The sequence below is a fragment of the Drosophila hydei genome, unplaced genomic scaffold (genome assembly GCF_003285905.1).
Source record: "Drosophila hydei strain 15085-1641.00,03,60 unplaced genomic scaffold, DhydRS2 tig00000384-arrow-arrow-pilon, whole genome shotgun sequence".
NCBI classification, from domain to species: Eukaryota; Metazoa; Arthropoda; class Insecta; order Diptera; family Drosophilidae; genus Drosophila; species Drosophila hydei.
In genome coordinates this window covers 162808-183332 of record NW_022045722.1, presented here as the reverse complement: position 1 = coordinate 183332, position 20525 = coordinate 162808, and the positions used below count along the sequence as shown (strand labels likewise).

The following is a 20525-nucleotide window of genomic DNA, read 5'->3' as shown; positions in this document are numbered from 1 at the left end:
TTTCAATTCAAAAAACAGCTTTCTCTGCTAAATCTGGCCACTACGAATACCTTCGAATGCCATTTGGTCCAAAAAACGCACATGCATCCTTCCAACGTTGCATGAACGTTGCTTTCAGAAGCGAATCTCAAACACCAACTAGACAAATGCTAATTTCTAAGGCAAAAATTACATTTTTAGCTCAGACCATAACTAAAGATGGAATAATATTAACTTAATAACTTAATATTCGTTACAGAAAAACCAATTAATTCATCTAAAAGACAAATTATATTTTCTAAAGGTATTCCAAACATACAGAAGGAATATTACTTCAAAAAAATAATAATTCATTCGTCATTGACATTTATTCCTCAGTTTCATGGACATGTATATTACATACATGTATATTATATACATGTATATTACATACTGAAAATTTTATTGTTGAGTAACATATTAAGCAAAACCTTTGGCGAAATCACACAAGCACGTGCCAAACACCGCCAATTCATGTGGACGCACGCATCAAGGTATAAAAAGACAAGTAAGAAATCTCTAGTTGAGGTGCTCGAGTAGCAGATACCCTGATTCCAGAACCCTGATTCAAGCAATAAAAAAAAAAAAAAAAAAAAACGCCACTTCAAATTTACAAAAAAAAATTCAATTTGACGCAATTTCCATTCTTAGAATACAAAAGAATACACGAATCTGAATGAAAAGGACAAAAATGCGTACGCTTGGCGCTGCTTGACATATGCTTCTGCAAATTGCCCAAACGTTTCGTTTAATACCTTCATATTCAATTGAATTAGTTTAAATGTAAGCTTCTCTAATTATTGGCCGTATTTCTAACTGAACTTAAATTTAAAGCAGTTTGGTAAATTTGGAGCATTTGCATTTCGATCATGTTTTTAATTAGTAACAATAAAACGAGAACAGTTATTGATTATTTGAAACAAATTTAGTATGCACCTGCTATACACGGGCATACAACTAATTTCTTATAGATGCTGAGATCGATGCGTTCACACATACAGGTATATAGACAGACGGATCAAGAATATATATACTCCTACGGCTCCTTCTGCCTGTTGCATACATTTAAACACAACCATTATACTCTGATTTCCAGTTTTTAATGGAATCAGGGAAAAAAATACAACATATATTACTTTGATTTACTTAAAGTTGTGGAGGGATTGAGAAAAGCGCATAACCGTAAATGAACTAAAGCAGTGTTAAAATTGTAAACGGTAATGACTATTTCCGAAATGTCCAAAGTTAAGATATTGCTAGTTAGATAAGCCGCTTATTATCTTTTCGTCAAGGTTTATATTATATGTATAATATAACTAACTGTAAGTTATGGTCTTTCACGGAGCTGCAATCCATTCCTAGGCATCTCCTTTCAAATCAATTAGAAGGAATATAAATTTTGATAAGATTAAACATAGGTATTTGAAAGCGATATTACATTTTTATTTGAACAAGTGTGATGGTGACAAAAGAATTTTGTAATGTACTATCAATGTTTTATTTATTTACCGCAGCCTATGCCTTCTATTTTATCTTGATAAGTTTGCTGGCAAGTAGACAATGAAAGTCGGACTACAACGTATTGCTCATGTTTCCGTCAGGTTCCTCCGCAGGGTGAAATTTTTATTGAATTGGGTTGAAATTGTCCGCACGATTTCAGCTCAGTGAAAACTTCCGTGAAGAATGCTGGTTCTGCATTTATTTTCAACATTTTATTACTTAGTCTGTTTACAATGAATAAACATCTGAAATAATACAAACAGATTTTAAAGTTATTGATTTAGAGTATAAAATAATATTAGGGCCTAAACTGTACTGTCTAATCTAATGTATATATAGGGATCACTTACAAATAGCAATTTCATAATTTTAGTGTCAATAGCTTAAAACCATCGAAATGGGGAAATGAATGTACAATTCTTTTGTAAAAATGGTAAGTAACACGCAGGACATAACGTGTAAATGTTCTTGATCAGGACAAGCTGAATAGTTTTAGCCATTTCTGTCTGCCTGTTCGAGTGCGCACATATAAACGTCGTTCTCAGAACCTATAATAGCTTGATTTATCTATGTTGGTTCATATCACGCTTATGCCAAATTTGTTTCAAATATTCGATTACTATTCACGCTTTATTGGTATCGAATTAAAACATGAACGTCTTTTGCGTTTTTATATCCTGATCCCATTGAAAATGGGAAATCAGGGTATAATGGTTTTGTGCAAATGTATGTAACAGGCAAAAGGAGGCGTGGCAGACCCCATAAAATATATATATTCTTGATCAGGACGACAAGCCAAGTCAATTGAGCCCTGTCCGTCTGTCTGTCCGTCCGTCTGTCCGTATGTGTGAACGCGTGGATCTCAGCATCTATAAGGCCTAGAGACTTGAAATTTTTTTGTAGGTCCGTGTATAGCACGCGCAGGTCAAGTTTGTTTCAAATATTCGATAACTATTCGTATTTAATTGTTATCGAATAAAAACATTATTGCAATGCAGTAAATAAATTATATCTGGAACGTCTTAAGAGCTAGAGCCAAATTTTGTATTTAGTTTTATGTATATTTTATGCAATTTTGATTTTTGTTGGATTTGGGATACCGGCTCCATATTCCCCCAAATTCTTCAAATTTAAGTTTAGTTGGAACTAGGGCCATTATGTGAAGGCGTTTCCATCTCAACCAAGCCAATAGGATATGTAGATCATATGCTGAAAATTTCCTTAAAATCCATTAAGTAAAACAGAAGTTATTAAAGAAAACTTTTGGCCAATTTGCAAAAGCACATGTCAGCAGCGCCACGCGCACGCATTTTTCCTATGCGTGTGCACACATACATTCAAATGCGTGTATTCTTTTCTATTCCAAGAATCGAAATTGCGATTGAATTGTGCTGAATAATTGGCTGCTACTTAACTTGAAATGTGCAACTCTTCTTGCAAGAGGTGCAGTGGCTGCGTTGGTAGAGCTTTTTTATTGTAGTATTATGTATATATATATTTATTGTAGTATATTTTCTAGAATTTTCCACAAATTTTTTAATAGATAGTTCCGTTTAAAATATAGTCAATATGTGAAAGAGTTTGCATCGTATATCATGTATATCTTTTTTGGTGCTGGCAATTGTGCTCAAAATATATATATATATATATATATGTATATCTATATTCAATCTGTTGTGGATCCTAACAATAAAATAGTTTTAAACGATTTCCCAAGCTCCCAATAGGCACAGACTCTTGCACTATTTATTTTTTATGTTGGAATACATGTTCCAAACTTAAAGTCTGTAGTGCTTTTACTTTCTGACATTACCATATTAAGTGTTTCATGGTTATATGCCCACGCCTAAAGGTGACGTGATTTATTGGGGAAAACTGCATGTCTACAGTTTCACTGAGAGAACTTCTAAAATTTTTTGTTTAAATTTACCAAACTGTGTTGGAGTTAGCAATTTAGACCGTGAATGAGTAGTATGCAACATACTTTCTTGTTAACATATGTTCGGTAAGAAAGACGGAAATGTTTTTTAACGTACTTACCTGTCCCAAAAATGTTCTTTCGAATCCTCAACAAGAAATGGTTTAAGTGGATAGCTAATTTCATTACCCATGTATGAATAAGATAAATACAAACAGGTAAGCACAGATGCTTGAAGATCTGATTCCTTTGTTTCTTCTCCGTTAACAAGTTCGCGTACTAACATGTATACAAATACAACATTTGCTGGATTGATGAATGCTACGTCCTTAAATAAAAAAATAAATAAATTTTGCTAAGTTTTTTATAATATATATATATATGTGATAGTGATACTAGAGAACATATTACTATTGAATAATTTCATATATATGATTATACTCTTATATTATACATTAGCATACGAATTCATTAAAAGGTGTTAAGGGTAAAGTTTAACAATACTGTTAAAACTGAAAACAGATTATTTAAAGATAGCATAAAACTCGAACGCGAACTCGAACTCGAACCAATAGCATCACCTTTACTATGTTTATCTTCAAGTTTGAAGAAAACCGAATAACATCGCCTGGCGTTGAAGACAGAACCGCCTTCGTCACATGAGTTTCGCGTTTAATAGTATCGGTTGACAATATGAACACATGTATAGGAAAAATGCGTACGCTTCTGTGATACTTAATGAATTTCAATGCAAATTTCAGCATCCGATCTACATATTCTATTTAAGTACTTGTCAATTTAGTAAAAATAAAAATCTTTCAAATTTTGGTTTATATTTGCAACGGAATAGAATCTGTATTCGGTATGTAAAATATAACAGAAAAAAAGCTTATATAAAATATATATGTATCAAATATATAAATTTTGGTAGATCAATAGAGGTCAGCAGTAATTTAATTGTTAAATATTGTTTTTTTTTTAACTTTAATACTGTTCCAAGCTTTATTATTTAATTGCTGAACAAGTTTTTTTCTAAAAGAATTTTCGCAATGGCATTTATTTGTTAAAATCTATGTAACAATGACGTGGCAGACCCCATAAAGCATATATTCTTGTTCACGACGAAGTGCTCCATTGAGATAGTCCAGCCCATCTATTTATTTGTTTTTTCCATCTGCGTGTGAGTTTGCACGTATGTATGAACGCGTTGATCTCAGAATCTGTAAATTTGTTTGAAATAATCGATAACTATTACCGTTTTAGTCGAATGCCAATTTTTGGACATCCGCACATATCAAGTTTGCTTTGTTATTGATTAAATACATGATCAAATTGCAATTATTAAATTATATCTCGTATAGCTTAAGAGCTGGAGCCTACAAATTTTGTTAGAGTTATATAGTATTTATACAATTTTAGTTTTTTTTATATATTTGCTTTCATTTTCGCCACGCAATAAAATAATATAATAGGTCTTGTGCATTGTCCGTCTGGCATTCCGTCCGTACTAACATGAATCTATCCACCCTGCCATCAAGCTAGATACTTTACATCTGGAATATATATACGCGCGGATACCATATATATCTACGAATATTGAGAGCGTGGCAAATCGGATAAAAAATTCTACTGTTAAGATTTTCTACAGATCGACCAAAAAACTTTTTGGGGGTTCAACTAGGATTTCGCTGACCATACTCTGAGTTTTGTGAACGGGTCATGCAGAATTTGTTCCCCTATTTACAATTGTACAATTAGGTAAAAAAATCACTGTGCATTCCTCTGCCGATTAAATTAATAAACTTTCTTTTGTGGGTTTGTTCTTTTTGATACAGATTTAAAAATGTTGCCTATTTCTTAAAACGCAATTCGCATATATCATTGATCAAATTTTATTTTATTTAAACTTAAAACTAAAACTTGAGAATCTGAATTAGAGGTAAAACTCAAAAATTTTACTATCATTGCAAAACTATAGTCACCTGCCGTTGGATTTATTTACAATTACAATTTTGCTTTAATAGAAACATTATATAGTCAATAATATGTTTATGCTTGAACAATTTTTTTATATTTTATATTTTTGTTTAGGTTTCATGAAATATTCCCCTTTTTTTATTTGACAGTCACGTTCGGGCTTACTTGTATATCCACTTTATTAAAACTTTTTATAACCTGATTCCATTGAAAATGGGAAACCAAAGTTTATATTCTTGATCAGGACGACAAGCCGAGTCGATTGAGCCCCGTCCGTCTGCCTGACTGTTCGTTTGCATGACTGTTCGTATGTGTGAGTTCGTCGATCAGTATGAATAAGCGTTACATACTCAAATTTTCGATAACTATTCCCGTTTTATTAATTATCAACTAAAAACATAATCGAAATGCAGTCATTAAATTATATCGGCTTAAAGGCAGAGCCTCTAAATTTTGTATTTAGTTGTATGTATATTTTCTACAATTTTTATTTTTGTTGTATTATTGTTGTACCAACTCTAAATTTTCCAAAATTTTTAAAACTTAACTTCATTTGGCGTTTGCATTTTCCAATCAAATATGAAAATTATATGCTGAAAATTTAATCAAAGACATATATTATATTCGAAATTTCTAATATCTTGTGTTAATAATAATAATAATTAATAAAATAATTCATAGTTTTAATATAACTATAAAAAATACTAGATGCTCTCCTATCAATTGACCTTCCCACTTTCCCCAATCGCATTTGAATAAGTGACACAACGGAGGCTGGCACTACGGCTTACTCTCCAAAATTAAAAAATCCCCAGCCATTACCTTTGCAAAATTAAACACAGTTTCCTCACCAACAAAACATCGATTATTAAAAAAAAAGCGAATAAAAACCAACACCTCCACTTCATTAAATTAAAAATAAATAATTAAATTAAAACTAAATATATTAAAAAACGTCACTTCGCTGCCTAGCATTAAACCTAAAACTTTTCAGCATATATCTATTCGATTATTACTCCAATCCAGCTTAGTAAAAATGCAAGGCTCTTTAAATATTGTCATTATTTTCAGCTGAATTTAAATTTAAAGAATTTGGGGAAACTTAGAGCCGGGATCTATAATTTAAAAAAAAATGTAGTATGAAAATTAAAACTTAAAAATATATATATGGAACTCTGGAGGCACAGTAAAACGGGAATAGTTATCGATTATTTAATACAAACTTTATATGCATGTGCTATACATTAACCTAAAAAATATTAAAAGTCTAGTTCTTATAGATGCTGAGCTCTTATAGATGCTGAGCTTTTATAGATGCGTTTACACATACGGACAAGCGGACAGACAGAAATGGCTCAACCACTCGACTTGTCATGCTGATCCATAGTATCAATTTTCAATAGGAGCAGGGTATAAAAACAATGGACAATAAAAAAATTGGATCTAATAGCTAAAATCTTTAATTAGTTGGGCTAAGACGAGCAACTAGATGAGACATCAATGGCTATATCGCCGACCGAGTCTCTTCCTTTAATATATTAGAAATTGCACGATGATGAATGGTAGATTTGGAAACAATGGAGCCAATAGAGCGGCTATATATGCGAACGTTATTACGACCACAACTCAACTCACTAAATGCAAGGGTAACCCTTTCAAAAGTAGAAAAATCATACTAACTTTAAAAATGTGTCGATCTCATTTGCTAATCAAATTAATTATTTAAGTCGACCATTCCATTAGGAGTAAAACGGGAGCCATAAGGAATTGTGATTACGTATTTTCAGACCGAAACAGATCAAAGTAGGTAAGAAGTCGCATTGTATTCGTATGGGATCTGCCACGCCTTCTTTTACCATTCATACATGTTAACAAAACTATTATAGCCGGATTTCCTATTTTGAATGGATGACTTTTATTGAAGTTACAAAAACAGTAAAGGCGCAATATCTTTGTTACACGAATCCATAAAATTTACACTTTTTATAATTACGATTAAAATTAAAAACTAGATTGATGATACTCAGAAAAATCAATTCATTGTTTCATTGCCAATGACAGTAAAATCAGCACTTTTTTAAAGAAAATCGAACATATACACTACTTGGAAAAGCTTCGGCAACACAATATAAAATTCTCTGAAGGTTGAAAAACTTGGTTCAAAGATGGCATTCCAACGATATTTCCCTATGCAAAACGTGAAATACACTTGAGAAGAAAGCGCTCTCAAACGGAAATAGATTCTTGCAATGAAGTTTATTAAAATGTTCAAGCGTGAACATGATATTGACGGCCACATCAGTCGCGTCTCTTTATGTTAAAAGGACATCATTGAGTAATTATGATGTTCCAATCAAATACGAATTTAAATAAGAGGTGACACTCTTCAGTTCAAAGGAATTGTTAAATGTTTGTGTATTACTTATTTACGCGCTTCTGAAAATAGGATAAACTTTCACAATAATGAAATACACAGAGCTATAGATTGTTTTACCATGCCTACGCATATTTTTAGGGTTAATAAATATTAGTATTTCCAAATTAAAGTGAAAAGTGAATATAAAATTTTTTACCTGCCAGCCTTGCAGTAACAAACTTCGATCGACTGCTCTCAGCCACATAACAGCGTCCCCAGGATCAAAATTGTTTAATCTATGGCACCGGAAATGTAGAAAAAGACCCAGACATTTCAAAAGTTCAGAAGTCGATGCCTAAAATTGAACCTCAATGTTTAAATTATTTGTATAAAACTATTTTGATCAATTACCTGAATAACAGTTTTACGTGGAATAAAATTCTGATTGGTGTTTTTAATTTGAATTGATGATATCTGCAACTGCTGAGGCCGAGTTAGAGCTAAAGGTTGCTTTTGAATTAATTTATTGTGATTTGTTATAGAATTTGTATTATTAACTCTGCCCAGTTCTTTCGCTGTTGATAGCTTTTGCGTTTTAGTTGATGTGAAAAATGGAAGCTCCTGAATGATCTGACTTTGATTACAATGATGTTGATGCTGATGCTCTTCAATGTGATTACAGTGGAGCTGTATATTTTTATTTTTATCCGATGAAGACGAATACGATGCTTCTAAAAGCTGAGCCTTAAAGCATGTAGAGGGTAAATTTGCACATTTATTTTTATTTTCAACTTTTTTTTTATTATGAGATGTAGATAATTTTTTCCAAGATAGGGCATTTATAAAGAGTGAATGTTTCTTTAAGCTTTTTTCAATTGAACTCTTTTCTGATATAATAGTTGAATTTTCGTTATGAGCATCCAAGTCATTGTTAATTGTATCTTTCGATGAATATGTCAGGTTGTTAAAGTTGTGCGAATTTATCTGTGTGTGCATATTAAATTGTAAGCTTCCGCAAGTATTTTGATGTCCAGAGCCATTCCTTGATAACTGATGTGAAAGAGCTTTTCTATTTTCTCGATTTTTAGCGTTATTTAACTGTTCGTACGAAAAATTATTTAACTGAGAGTCGATTGATGCAGAATTATCTATTGTTTTCTGATTTTGAATATCCGTGGATTGGTTATACGGAAAATTGGGCTGGGATGAATATACTGGATGTCTATCGCGTGGATTGAAGCTTAAAACGGTGCCCATTATAGCTAAAATATAAGTACTTATTTATAAAAACGGTTAGCAAATTACCGTCAAAAAATTGGAGAAATTGTATACAATTTAATAACTGATATTTCTTAAATCTGTATATAAAAAATTCAAGCAATGTTTTATATTAATTCTTTGAAAACTTTTAAAAAAGTAAGTCTTACCAGAATTTTCAGTTAAAATAGACTCAATCTATTGATTATCCTCTGTGTGAAAAATGATACAAACTTAAATGGCTTTTAATTTCAAAAGCTATGCGAAATTAATTATTATTTTTTTACAACTTTAATTTTTATTTTTTTTTTTTTTACTGTTACTCGATATATAGAACATATTAGATTTTTACATGTCTATAGAAAAACTTTTAACTAGAAAACTTCTGAAATATTTCCTAAATCGATTTATATGCGCGTATTACATACGACCAACCCCTATAGTTATCGCTACTGAGCATGCTCGGAAAAATATTTTACCCCTATTTTTGGGACGGTTGTTAGCAATTACCAAAAATTTAATTTTATATGCACATATATATATATATATATATATATATAAATATATGTATATAGATATATGTATATGTATATAAATAAATATATTTATATATATATATTTTATCAACCACTCACATATCCAAAAACAGTTTATTTTAATTTTAGAGAAATACCAGTTTATTTATCAACACATCATTCAGCGTTTAGCTTCCTTTATAATTTAGACTCAATATTTTAAGCAAGGCTCATTTTAAAATATTATTATATTTTTATCATTTTTTACATCGTATATTAATTTTCATTTTAGTATTTTATATTTTGTATTTTGCATTTTTCAAATTACTGTTACTTATTTAAAAGTTAAACTATTGTATGCATATGTAGTGCCCATTGAAAATGGGAATTTTGAGCATAATGTATTTGTAAAAAATATAGGCAGAAGGAAGAAGTATTTATATATATTCTTTTTGATTTACTTCAGTCCGTCTATCTGTCTCTTCGTCCATTCGTGCGAATGCAGAGATCTTACAAGCCACATTAGGTAGAAATTTGAATATTTCAATGTATCGCCTTGTACACCATAATAGTACGAATTTATCATTTTATACGATAACTCATCACCTTTCAGTGATATTTATCGATAATGGATACTTTTACATCGTTTTAAAAGCGTAGATGAAATATACTAAAAGATGGAACCATACAATTCACTGTAGGGGCTCCGGAACTGTCAATTTAAACAAGCGTAGAACGATTCGTATATTACTTCAACGTAGGCTTCAAATTAAATTAATGAATCAATTTGGTAAATGTGATGGTTAAATATTCTTGGGTATTTCGCGTAGTCTTCTCTGGCGAGGACTTCTGTCAAGTTTGTCAGGGTAAAAGTGCAGTTTGTAGTCATGTGTTGCTGATTGCTTGTTTATTATTATTTTAATTTTTTTTTCCAAATTATTCAAATTTTGAAGTTAATTTTTTTTTTTGAGTTAATGCGCGTTGCGCAGCCAATATTGGTTCGAATCTTCGTATTCAGCCAATTGAAAATAAAAAAAACGTGGATAGGACTGTGATCAGGGTATCTCCTCGTAGGGCACCCCTACTATATCTTTCTTACTTATTTATATAATAATGTTGTTGTTTCACGTGAGAGTTTGTTGGTGGGCTTGAGTAACCAAAATATTTTCTTCGGTATGTCTTAATTGTATCTATGACATCCAGTAAGAGGATGGGGTAAGAGTTCTCCGTTTAAGGAAAGCGTCATGCATGTGTCTTCGTAATGTTGATTGAGATGTGACAGTATGTCTATGGCTTTGGGCATATACTTCATAGTATATATATCTTCGTAATCAAGTTGATAAGCTGAGTATATCCTTCCATCCGTATCATTCCATCACTATAATAGAAAAGTCGGTAACTAAGGGGGTAATTTATAATATAACCATAATTTGTAAGCAATAGCAAACAAATTTTTCAAGTAGTATGAAGTGAAAAAGCTTTATAGATTCATATAAATAATGTATATACATTTTATACTTATTATACTTGTGTCCTTAACTAGATGCAGAGTGCATAGCTTAATAGCTAAAATACTCCGCTATGTTGCTATTCAGAGACCACTGGTATACAAGCTATCCAGTATACAAAAGGGTTTTATTTAGTGGGCAATGTTGCTGAAGCATTACTTATTGAAGTGGGACATAAAGCAAATAAAAACTCTTTTGTTTCGAGGAAAATGTAGATGATCTCTATATAGGTATTTATAATAAATTGAACTACCTTTTAATTAATCATAGGACCTAAGTTAAATTAAAATCGGATCTGACTATGTTATATTGTGTAAAAATTTTGTTATATTTTAAAAACCATCCATAGAGGACGTGACAAACAGTAAACATCTATTCTAAACCTATAGATCTAGATGTTTAAAAAATAGATTTTTGACATATTGTTGATGTTATATATCGATGCCCGAAAAAATTAAGCCCATTTCGGGCGTGGCATATCCTGCATTTTAAAGCCTAAGCCACAAAATTTTACAGTTTTGTTATTACGAATTATTAATGTTGAGTTTAATATTGTATGATAAATTATTCTAAACGTAACCAAAGAATTACAAGTTTCATACAGAAAATGCTTTGCCCAAATAGTCCTACATGACAAATAGATAATTAGTATATGTACAGTTTATTACACACCGAAAAAAAAAAACATATTTGTCCCTAGATGCAAAAATTGAAGCCTTTTGTCCAAATTAACAATATTTTTAATTAATTAATTCTTTAATAAAAAAATTTGACCACCCCAGAGTACCGAACTGTGCCCCATTGAACATAAGTAGGGCAAATTAAAAAAAAAAACGGAGTCCAAGAAATTACTTGTTACTCATTTTTAGCTTTGTTTTCTTTTTATATAGTTTTACACAATGCAATACACATTACATTAATAAACAGCTTATCATTAAAAAAATCGTTAATTTGAATAAAAGACTATTATTCTTGCATCTAAAGTCAAACATTTTATGTTTTGAATGCGTGACAAACTGAATATACTGATTTGTTACTCCACATAATAGAGCACCTTGTTAAGCTCTTATAATATTGGCATTACATTGTAAGTTGGGGAGACGTGTTTTCTTTTGTCATGTAGAATATTAACATAACATTGACATACAAAGAAATGGAACATGCAGTTTCGCCGAGTTTCACGAGCGCATCAATAGGTAAAAAAATTTTAATTATATTTTTTGCTTTTATTATAATATATATGTAAAATTTAAAAACAAAATATATTGATTGATTTAAAAAAATATGTTTGTAAATTATATGGTCAGATTTTCTTTATATATAAAAAAAATATTAAAAAAGTTAAGATTCGCATTATGTTTATTGGTTTTGAATTTTTTTTGTCCCCTTATTTTTATATTTAGCTAATTTTAAAATATCTTGTTTATAAGTGGGTAATGTTGCGATATGTTGGTCTCTCTGGCATATTAGTTTTTTTAATTGGTCTTATGGATGGTACTACTGAGATCAATTCCGATTCACTATTCTAAAGTTAATGATAAGTAATATGGGGATGACTAAGGGAGCATTTGTTTTCGCATTCACTATTCGATATATTTTTTACTTCAACATATTCCACCACTAGCACATTTTGATTGTCATCGTTTAACAGATCCACATTTATATTGAGAAACTCCCGAGAGAAAATGGTAAGATTTGTGGACTCAATAATAAATATATGATTTTAAATGTCGAATTTCAGTTTCGAAATCAATACGATAGTGATGTCACAGTATGGAGTCCTCAAGGCCGCCTACATCAGGTTGAGTACGCTATAGCGGCTGTTAAGCTTGGAACTGCAACTGTAGGTTTAAAAAATCGTGATTATGCAGTTTTGGTGGCTTTGTGCAAACCACCATCTGAGCTATCAGCTTCTCAGCGCAAATTGATTCCAATTGATGATCATTTGGGCATATCAATTGCGGGAATTACTGCAGACGCGCGTGTACTAAGTAAATACCTCAGATCTGAGTGTTTGAGTTATAAACATTCTTATGGATCGGCTTATCCTGTTTCTCGATTGATTACCAACTTGGGCAACAAAATGCAAACGACTACTCAGCGTTATGATCGTCGACCATATGGGGTTGGCTTACTTCTCGCTGGATACGACGAAATGGGTCCACATATTTATAAAGTAGAGCCTTCTGCCAATTTTTTCAATTGTAAGGCTATGACAATCGGATCTAGATCACAAAGTGCAAGGACATATTTGGAACGTCATCTTAAAACTTTTAATGCATGTTCTAATGATGATATTATATGTCATGGCATTCATGCCATTCGAAGTTCATTACCAAATGATGAACAGTTAAGTAAGGATGACGGTGCATCCCAATTGGTAAAGTATATTTTAATTTTAAAGTTAGTAACATATTTATATATATTTTCACCATAGAATATTACTATTGCAATTGTTGGAAAAAATCAACCTTTTAAAATCCTAACCGACCAAGAAAATTTAGTCTACCTAAATATGGCTAAAGAGCGAGGTACAACTAGTATGCCATCAAAACCTCAGGAAGATGATGATAATTCATCATTTGGAGATCAACCTGGGACGTCAACTCTACATGATCCACAAGTCGCTGTTGCTACAAAGGAGAATTAATATATTCAAAGATTGCAATGTAGGTGAATCAATAAAGGTGTCAGTGCCCAAATGTAAAATATGAAATGAAACTTTAATCTAGGTCCAAGTAGCAATGATTTAATGAGTAGTTTTGTATTCATTCACGAAGTGAAAGAGTATAAAAAGTGGTTTTCAGCAATGTCAAGCTATCGGTCAGTACACAACTCAAACCATTAAACCGCTTTTAAAGTTGGAAACTTGAAGTAAGAAAGCTCTAGTCGAGGTTTGTTTACTCAACGTGCATCAATTCTACTAACACTGCTACTTCATAATTGGCATAGATGCAATCGATTTCACATAATGGCCCCATTTCCAACTAAATTTAAATTTTAAAATTTGGAGCAGGTATCCAAAATCCAACAAAAACCAAAATTGCAGAAAATATACATAAAACTAAATACAAAATTTGGAGGCTCTAGCTACTTAGACGTACGAGACATAAATTATTAATTGCATTTCGATAATGTTTTTATTCAATTGAATTACAATGAAATGGGAATAGTTATCGAATATATGAAATGAACTTGAAAGGCGCGTGCTATACATGGACTCACAAAAAAATGTTCTAGTCTAGCTCTTATAGATGCTGAGGTCGATGCGTTTACACATACGGACAGACGGACAGGACTCAATCGACTCGGTTTGCCCTGATCGAGAATAAATATACACTAATTTCCATTTTTGACTTGATGAACTTAAAGTCTTTCATTCTTAATATTTACATTTAATTATTACTGTGATGGGTAAATAGTTATAGATTGCGGGGATAAGATTAAAAACATTGATGCTGTTGTCTTTATATGTGGCTCTGCTACATCGTTTAAGCCGTCCATAATAATTTGAAGGTAAAGCTGACGTATCCTTTGGCGTTTCTTGTACAATATCTGTGAAACATAACATAGGATCAAACAGAAATCTGTGTACTTCCAGATTGTATAAATTCTGTGTGTAGCTTGCATAAGTGTAGTACCATTTTAACTATTTTAATTGTCCTAGATGACCATACTCCCTTTTAGTAAAACTATTGTATATATAAGTGTATATAAGTGTTTTATGTTCATTCGGTTTCATTATTCCGTCAAACGATGTGATGCTTGATAATAAGTGGAATGTCGTATTTATATTATTTACGATATTAAAACAATGAATTGATTTTACAAAACGATTTGTTTACTAAGACAATATTTTTTAATTCTTTCAACCTGGTCGAGCTCTGTGCGGTCGTCATCTATGTCATTTGCTTCTGTTTCAGATGTCTTTGATTGAGTGAGGGTTCAGCTTGGGTTAAAGGTGAATTGCTTGTTGTTTTTCTTCTAAATACCTTCCAACTTTAGTTTGAATTTTTATTTGCCTGTCCCTTGTTCTTGCACATGTCGTGCTGTGTTGTTCTCAAATTGTCTCGGAGATGGAATCAACTCCAAGTGTTCGTGTTTGGGTGGGAATAATTTTTTTTGTAGCAAAATGCGGACTTTATCCATGTTGGTTGTATCAAATGTCTACCACAACATTTTTCTTTATCACTTCAGGGAAATAATTTGCTAGAGCGGAAAAATAAAATCCATTAATGTATTTAGTTTACTTCCAGAAATAAATACATCTACACCACCGCTCTGTATTTTTCATTCAATGAAACATCTACAATGTTGTTACTTAATGATAGATTGAATCGGGCGGAGCGGTAATATTCCAAGTATTCTCCGTTTATTGTATTTATGCATTAGAAAAAACACATGCATACACGAATACGCATGCATGTATTCAAGCAGTTTAGTAACATTTTTTCATCTAGATAGAGTTTCTTTATAAAATCTCTATAATTGAAATTGAATATTTACGCAGCACAAGTTTATCTTCTTTTTTCGATAACTCATCCCGTTTTCTTATTATCGTTATCATTAATTTAGCTTTTAATTTAAATTTTTTGGATTACCTGTCTTCAAAATTTGCAAAAACACTATTTAAAATACTAATAGCTTGTCCTTTGGCAACTACAAGCATTTCATTTAGATGAACAGTTAACCCATAATAATACCTCAAATGCAGTCCAAGCACATGGTATGTATAGAGAAATCCTAGAAAAAACCGTTTCAACAAGAGCACTCTTACTTGTTTTACCCAAAACATTGTTGCTGACTAACCTTGAGCTCCTGGTGTCTTTGGAATATATTCGCTGATATTGCAATATTTTTGTGATATGAGACTCAGCGTTATCAGTGATCGTGCTATCACTGCATAAGTTTGGTGAAATATTAATTAATTGACAACATTATACTTCGAATGCATATTCAGTTTCTTACATGACACGTCAGATAAAAATATCTACATACATTATTGTATATTATTGGCATTATTCGCCTCTATTGATTTTAGAATTAGTTAAATTGCTAGAGAGTTAAAAGTTGGTATGTGTACTCGAGTTGTTAACCCAGCTCAATAACAAATAGTATGTATATACATTTGTATTTGTATGTATATTTACGCCCATAGGGGTCGTGCCAAACTGTATCTATGCTGAGTGTGTAAGGCTCAGCGTTGGTATGTCTAATTTTAGATTCGAAGCATGTAAGTTGATCTATTCTTTTTGCACTCCCTGCAAGTGGTTGAGTGCGTAGACGGCATGCGTAGAATTCTTGAATATGCTGTATGTTCATGCCTAATCAGCATGTTCGAAAGATTAAGAGCTAACTTTCAAGTTTGATTATTTCATTAAGGCCACTTTGTTGGCGAGACATATCGAAAATATCCTATATATTTAATAGTAGAAGCCAAAATTAGACAGTTACTGTCGGATACTCTTAAAGATCGAAGAAAAACATATCTTCCAAAAACTTGTGGCGACTTATCGATTATATTATAATAGAAACAAGAAAAACTATAATTCTCGTTTGGAATGTTTTGCCTTTGATTTTAAGAATCATGCAATTCTGAGAATTAATATTCTGAAGTCATAACTCTTCTCCAAACATACATATTTCAACATATTTTCCCTCGGGTCTTAGCTGTGTTTGTGTAGTTCTGTCGGTGGTATTTCTCATTTTATTTTGTAGCCAAATTAAATTTTCGATCACTTTCAAATGTATTTTATTTGTACTCTTATATGTTCAATCTAACAAGCGTGCATGAGCTGCAGTCACCTACTCTGCTCACACGCTATTGTGATATTTGCGCTCTCGCAAACAGCTCTCTGCTCGTTGTTATTTTCGCTTTTCGCAAACTAACAAGTATCTTTACTGCATTGTTAACATTACATTCGCATTAAGCATCATTAAAAACAAAAAATCGTATTCAGCTGTAATTTAAAAATTTTAAAATTTGGATGCAACTGAATTTGGTTTCTATTGAACTTCAATCATGAATATCTAACGTGGAAAGATCGGTCTGTGGACAAGTCATCATCAGAGCATATTGAAGGCCTGTTAATGGCTCAATAATCATTAGAGGAAGATTTCTTAATTAAACCAACCAAAAAAGGAGTCAGGCCAATGCAAACATGATTGGTTTCGTCTATCAAATTTATATAACAGTTTTATTGAACTTTTTAATATTTTAGTTAAGAACAGCCCAGATCTGCCAAATATAAAGAGGTTCATCTAATTGATATCATGCTTAGACTAAGATGCACTGGCCAGCTGTCAAGGCATTTACATGCTAATTACCCCCAAGGCATTGTATCCTTGAAAAAAATATGAATCTAACGTTTTGGAATATGTATGTGGCTAACATTTTCTAATAGGATCTCCAAGTTGTTTGACCTGCCTAACATGTCTCAACCATCAGCATTATCTTTGCGCTTGTTGATTGATTCAACATGGGCGATTTATGAATCCCTATTATCTCTATGATATGGTAAACAGATTTCCGATGCCATTATTATCCACTGAGCAAAGTGGACGTTTACACTCTTAAAATGGGAAGAAAATCAACTTCAACAGACATTGTCAACAGTTAACTGCCGAATAAACTTATTCTGCATGTGGTGTGAGTTGTAAAGCGTTTTTGTACTCAGGCTCCCATAAACAAAGAAAGGAAATTCGGTTACTGGGCATGATGTCAGTCGTGTGTTCGACTTAGCTTTCAAATATCGATTGCATCAGGAACGGTCGATACAGAAATCATGAGATTTCTCGTACTATCAGGTGAAACTACATTATACATTAAGATGATTCTTAGTTCCACAAACCACAACGGATAGATCTATACATAACGGATAGATCGGTGTTGATATCACTTTTGTTTTTGGTCATATGATATTACGCCTATGTACATTGAATTAATGATGGAGTGAATGGTTTTGGGTTATATGAACTGAACTGACAATAAAAATCCGGTTCAATGCGTGCTAAGACCGCACAGCTCATCCACTAAAGTGCGGGTTGCGTTTGATGCATCAAGTCCTGATTTAAGTTGCAATTTAACCATTCGCAACAGTTTCCTACGTTTTTGAGTTCATGCTTGAGATGTTACAGCAGACATCGCTAAATTGTCCTGTCAAATTGAATTGAATACTGTAAGAAATAACACCGTTCTTAGCAGTTCGATGCTTGAAATATCTCAGCAATAATAATTTAATTGCAAGATGAGCAAAATTCCTGCTACAGGAAACGTAGTTATGTAAGCTAAGGTTGGACGACCAATTACCTTTTCATATAAATCAAGGTACCTCGGAACAATCAAGACAAAAGATTGGTAAGTCCATGGATTCGCTGATTCGTCAACGATAGCTTACGGTTGCTGTTTGTATGTAAGTGCGCAAACTACCAGGTTGTTTATCGCCAACTCGAAGGTAACACAATTGATGACGAAATCGCGGCTGAAATTTTGTGTTTCTGAATTATTAAGTACCTTGTGGGATGCGGTAAAGAAGGTACGTGATTATCCAATAAATCAAGTCGTGTTTTAATTGCACTTGCAGGTTATGCTGCATTGGTTGCAAATTCCTTATTCGAATTAGATCACATTCGTTGGCAAAGCGTATCAACCATCCATGGGTTGACCACTAATGTATCTTGGCGTAATATGATTTGCGGGAATGTTCAGTTGATGAACTTGAATCATGACGATCAAAACCACATATTAAACAAGTAAGAAAGCTTTAGTCAGGGGTGCCCGACTAGGAGATACCCTGATCCCAGTCCTATATGCGTTTTTTAATATTTTCCGTAGTTTGAATAGAGTATTCAAAAAAAAAAAAAAAAACAAATACAAATCGACATTACTACACCAAGATTTGAGCCCACAATTTGTACGCAACGTGCATCAACTCTACCAACACCGTCACTTCACATATAAAAATAAATAAAACAATATAAAATGTCTCATCAAAGGGATTAGCCGCTTACGGGCGCAGCCTCAACCAGCACAGCCACTGCACCGCCTTCAAGAATTGCAAATTTGGAGTTAAGTAGCAGCTAATAATTCAAGCAGTATTCAATCGCAATTTCGATTCTTCGAATAGAAAAGAATGCAAGCATTTGAATGTATGTGTGCACACGCATGACTGCGCGTGGCGCTGCTGACATGTGCTTTTGCAAATTGGCCAAACGTTTTGTTTAATAACTTCTGTTTTACTTAATGCATTTTAATAAAATTTTCAGCATATGATCTACATATTCTATTGGCTAGGTAAAGTGCAAAAGCCCTCACATAATGGCCCTATTTCCAACTCAACTTAAATTTTAAGAGTTTTGGGAAATTTGGAGCCGGTATCCAACAAAAAACAAAATTGCATAAAATATACATACAAATAAATACAAAATTTTAGTCTCTAGCTTTTAAGACGTCCGAGATATAATTTATTAACTGCATTTCAATCATATTTTTATTCGATAACAATTAAATACGAATAGTTCACACATACGGACAGACGGAGGGACATGGCATTATACCCATATATAGCAATATCCTCATTTCCTATATTAATCAGCATAATTTTATACATGTTTCGCTTTATCAATAGAATTGATGAAAACCATGTCATTGTTAAGGTTTCATTGTCAAGGGTTTGATTGATCAATGCTCGAGAGTCATGTAGCGCAGTGGTTCAAAATTACGTGCATTGTTATCTCTATAAGACGAAACCGTTATCGCAAATAATGGATAATATTTGTATGCTTTATTTTTAAGGATGTGTACAATGTGGATTTCTCAGGAAGCTGTACTGAGACAGTGCCCCCAATTGTGTACAGCATCCACGACCCATCCAAGAAACTTACGGACGTACTCAATGCCAAGGCAGCTGCTATGTAAGCTCGTTCTCAATCGGGGCCAGTGGTCGCTTACAGCAGAAACAAAACGACTACGCATCTCGTCATCGGAACAACACTTGCTGTCGCTCACTCCAACGCACTAAGTCGACGACCTAAAGTTAAGATGTTTAAGAAGATTGCAGCTGATCTCCAAAATCAAGCAGCGATTCTGAGACACTGGTCAAGGGAACACCTGTTCAGTATCCAAAAAAAAACCAAATCTGGAATTTGCACGGACGCAGTCTATCATATTGCACACCTTAGTTAAGTTACTTTAGTAGATTTAATATTAGCCCCAATAATATTATTCAATTTATTTCCCAAGATTGTATAGCCACAAGCCTGTATAATAAAACGGAAGCCAAATTCTGCAGAAAGTTACTATTCAGTTCAAAAAGAATATAAAATACGTTCTGACTGTTTTTTACGTATATTGAAGATAGAAAAAAAATAAGATGGATTTGGCATATTTAAAATGACTTATTAACTTAATTATGCGCTGTATAATTAAATGAAATGCAAATTCAGTTTCTTAAATGAAATCATAATTACTATTTTAA

General features: G+C 32.4%; 2 protein-coding genes across 4 annotated transcripts; one reads left to right on the top strand and one right to left on the bottom strand.

The window, feature by feature from the left end:
* Positions 1 to 1453: 1453 nt before the first annotated feature.
* Positions 1454 to 9335, bottom strand: LOC111596644 (cyclin-dependent kinase 5 activator 1). Of its 3 annotated transcripts, none has more exons than XM_023310941.1 (5): positions 9197 to 9335; positions 8181 to 9045; positions 7987 to 8124; positions 3559 to 3764; positions 1454 to 1763 (listed from the first exon to the last, which is right to left on the bottom strand). In XM_023310941.1, exons 2-5 carry the CDS (start codon positions 9024 to 9026, stop codon positions 1616 to 1618), a joined length of 1338 nt encoding a protein of 445 aa, XP_023166709.1. In that variant the 5' UTR covers positions 9027 to 9045; positions 9197 to 9335; the 3' UTR covers positions 1454 to 1615. The 3 variants fall into 3 exon arrangements, with proteins under 3 accessions (XP_023166709.1, XP_023166708.1, XP_023166710.1); XM_023310940.1 differs by having other exon boundaries at positions 1455 to 1763; positions 8181 to 9031; XM_023310942.1 differs by lacking the exons at positions 1454 to 1763; positions 3559 to 3764 and adding an exon at positions 4546 to 4656 and having other exon boundaries at positions 8181 to 9031.
* A 3332-nt stretch (positions 9336 to 12667) lies between these two features.
* On the top strand, positions 12668 to 13760 carry LOC111596646 (proteasome subunit alpha type-1). The gene is made up of 3 exons (XM_023310943.2): positions 12668 to 12737; positions 12791 to 13429; positions 13487 to 13760. The coding sequence occupies exons 1-3, from the start codon at positions 12735 to 12737 to the stop codon at positions 13697 to 13699; spliced, it is 855 nt and encodes a 284-aa protein (XP_023166711.1). The 5' UTR covers positions 12668 to 12734; the 3' UTR covers positions 13700 to 13760.
* The last annotated feature ends 6765 nt before the right edge of the window (positions 13761 to 20525 follow it).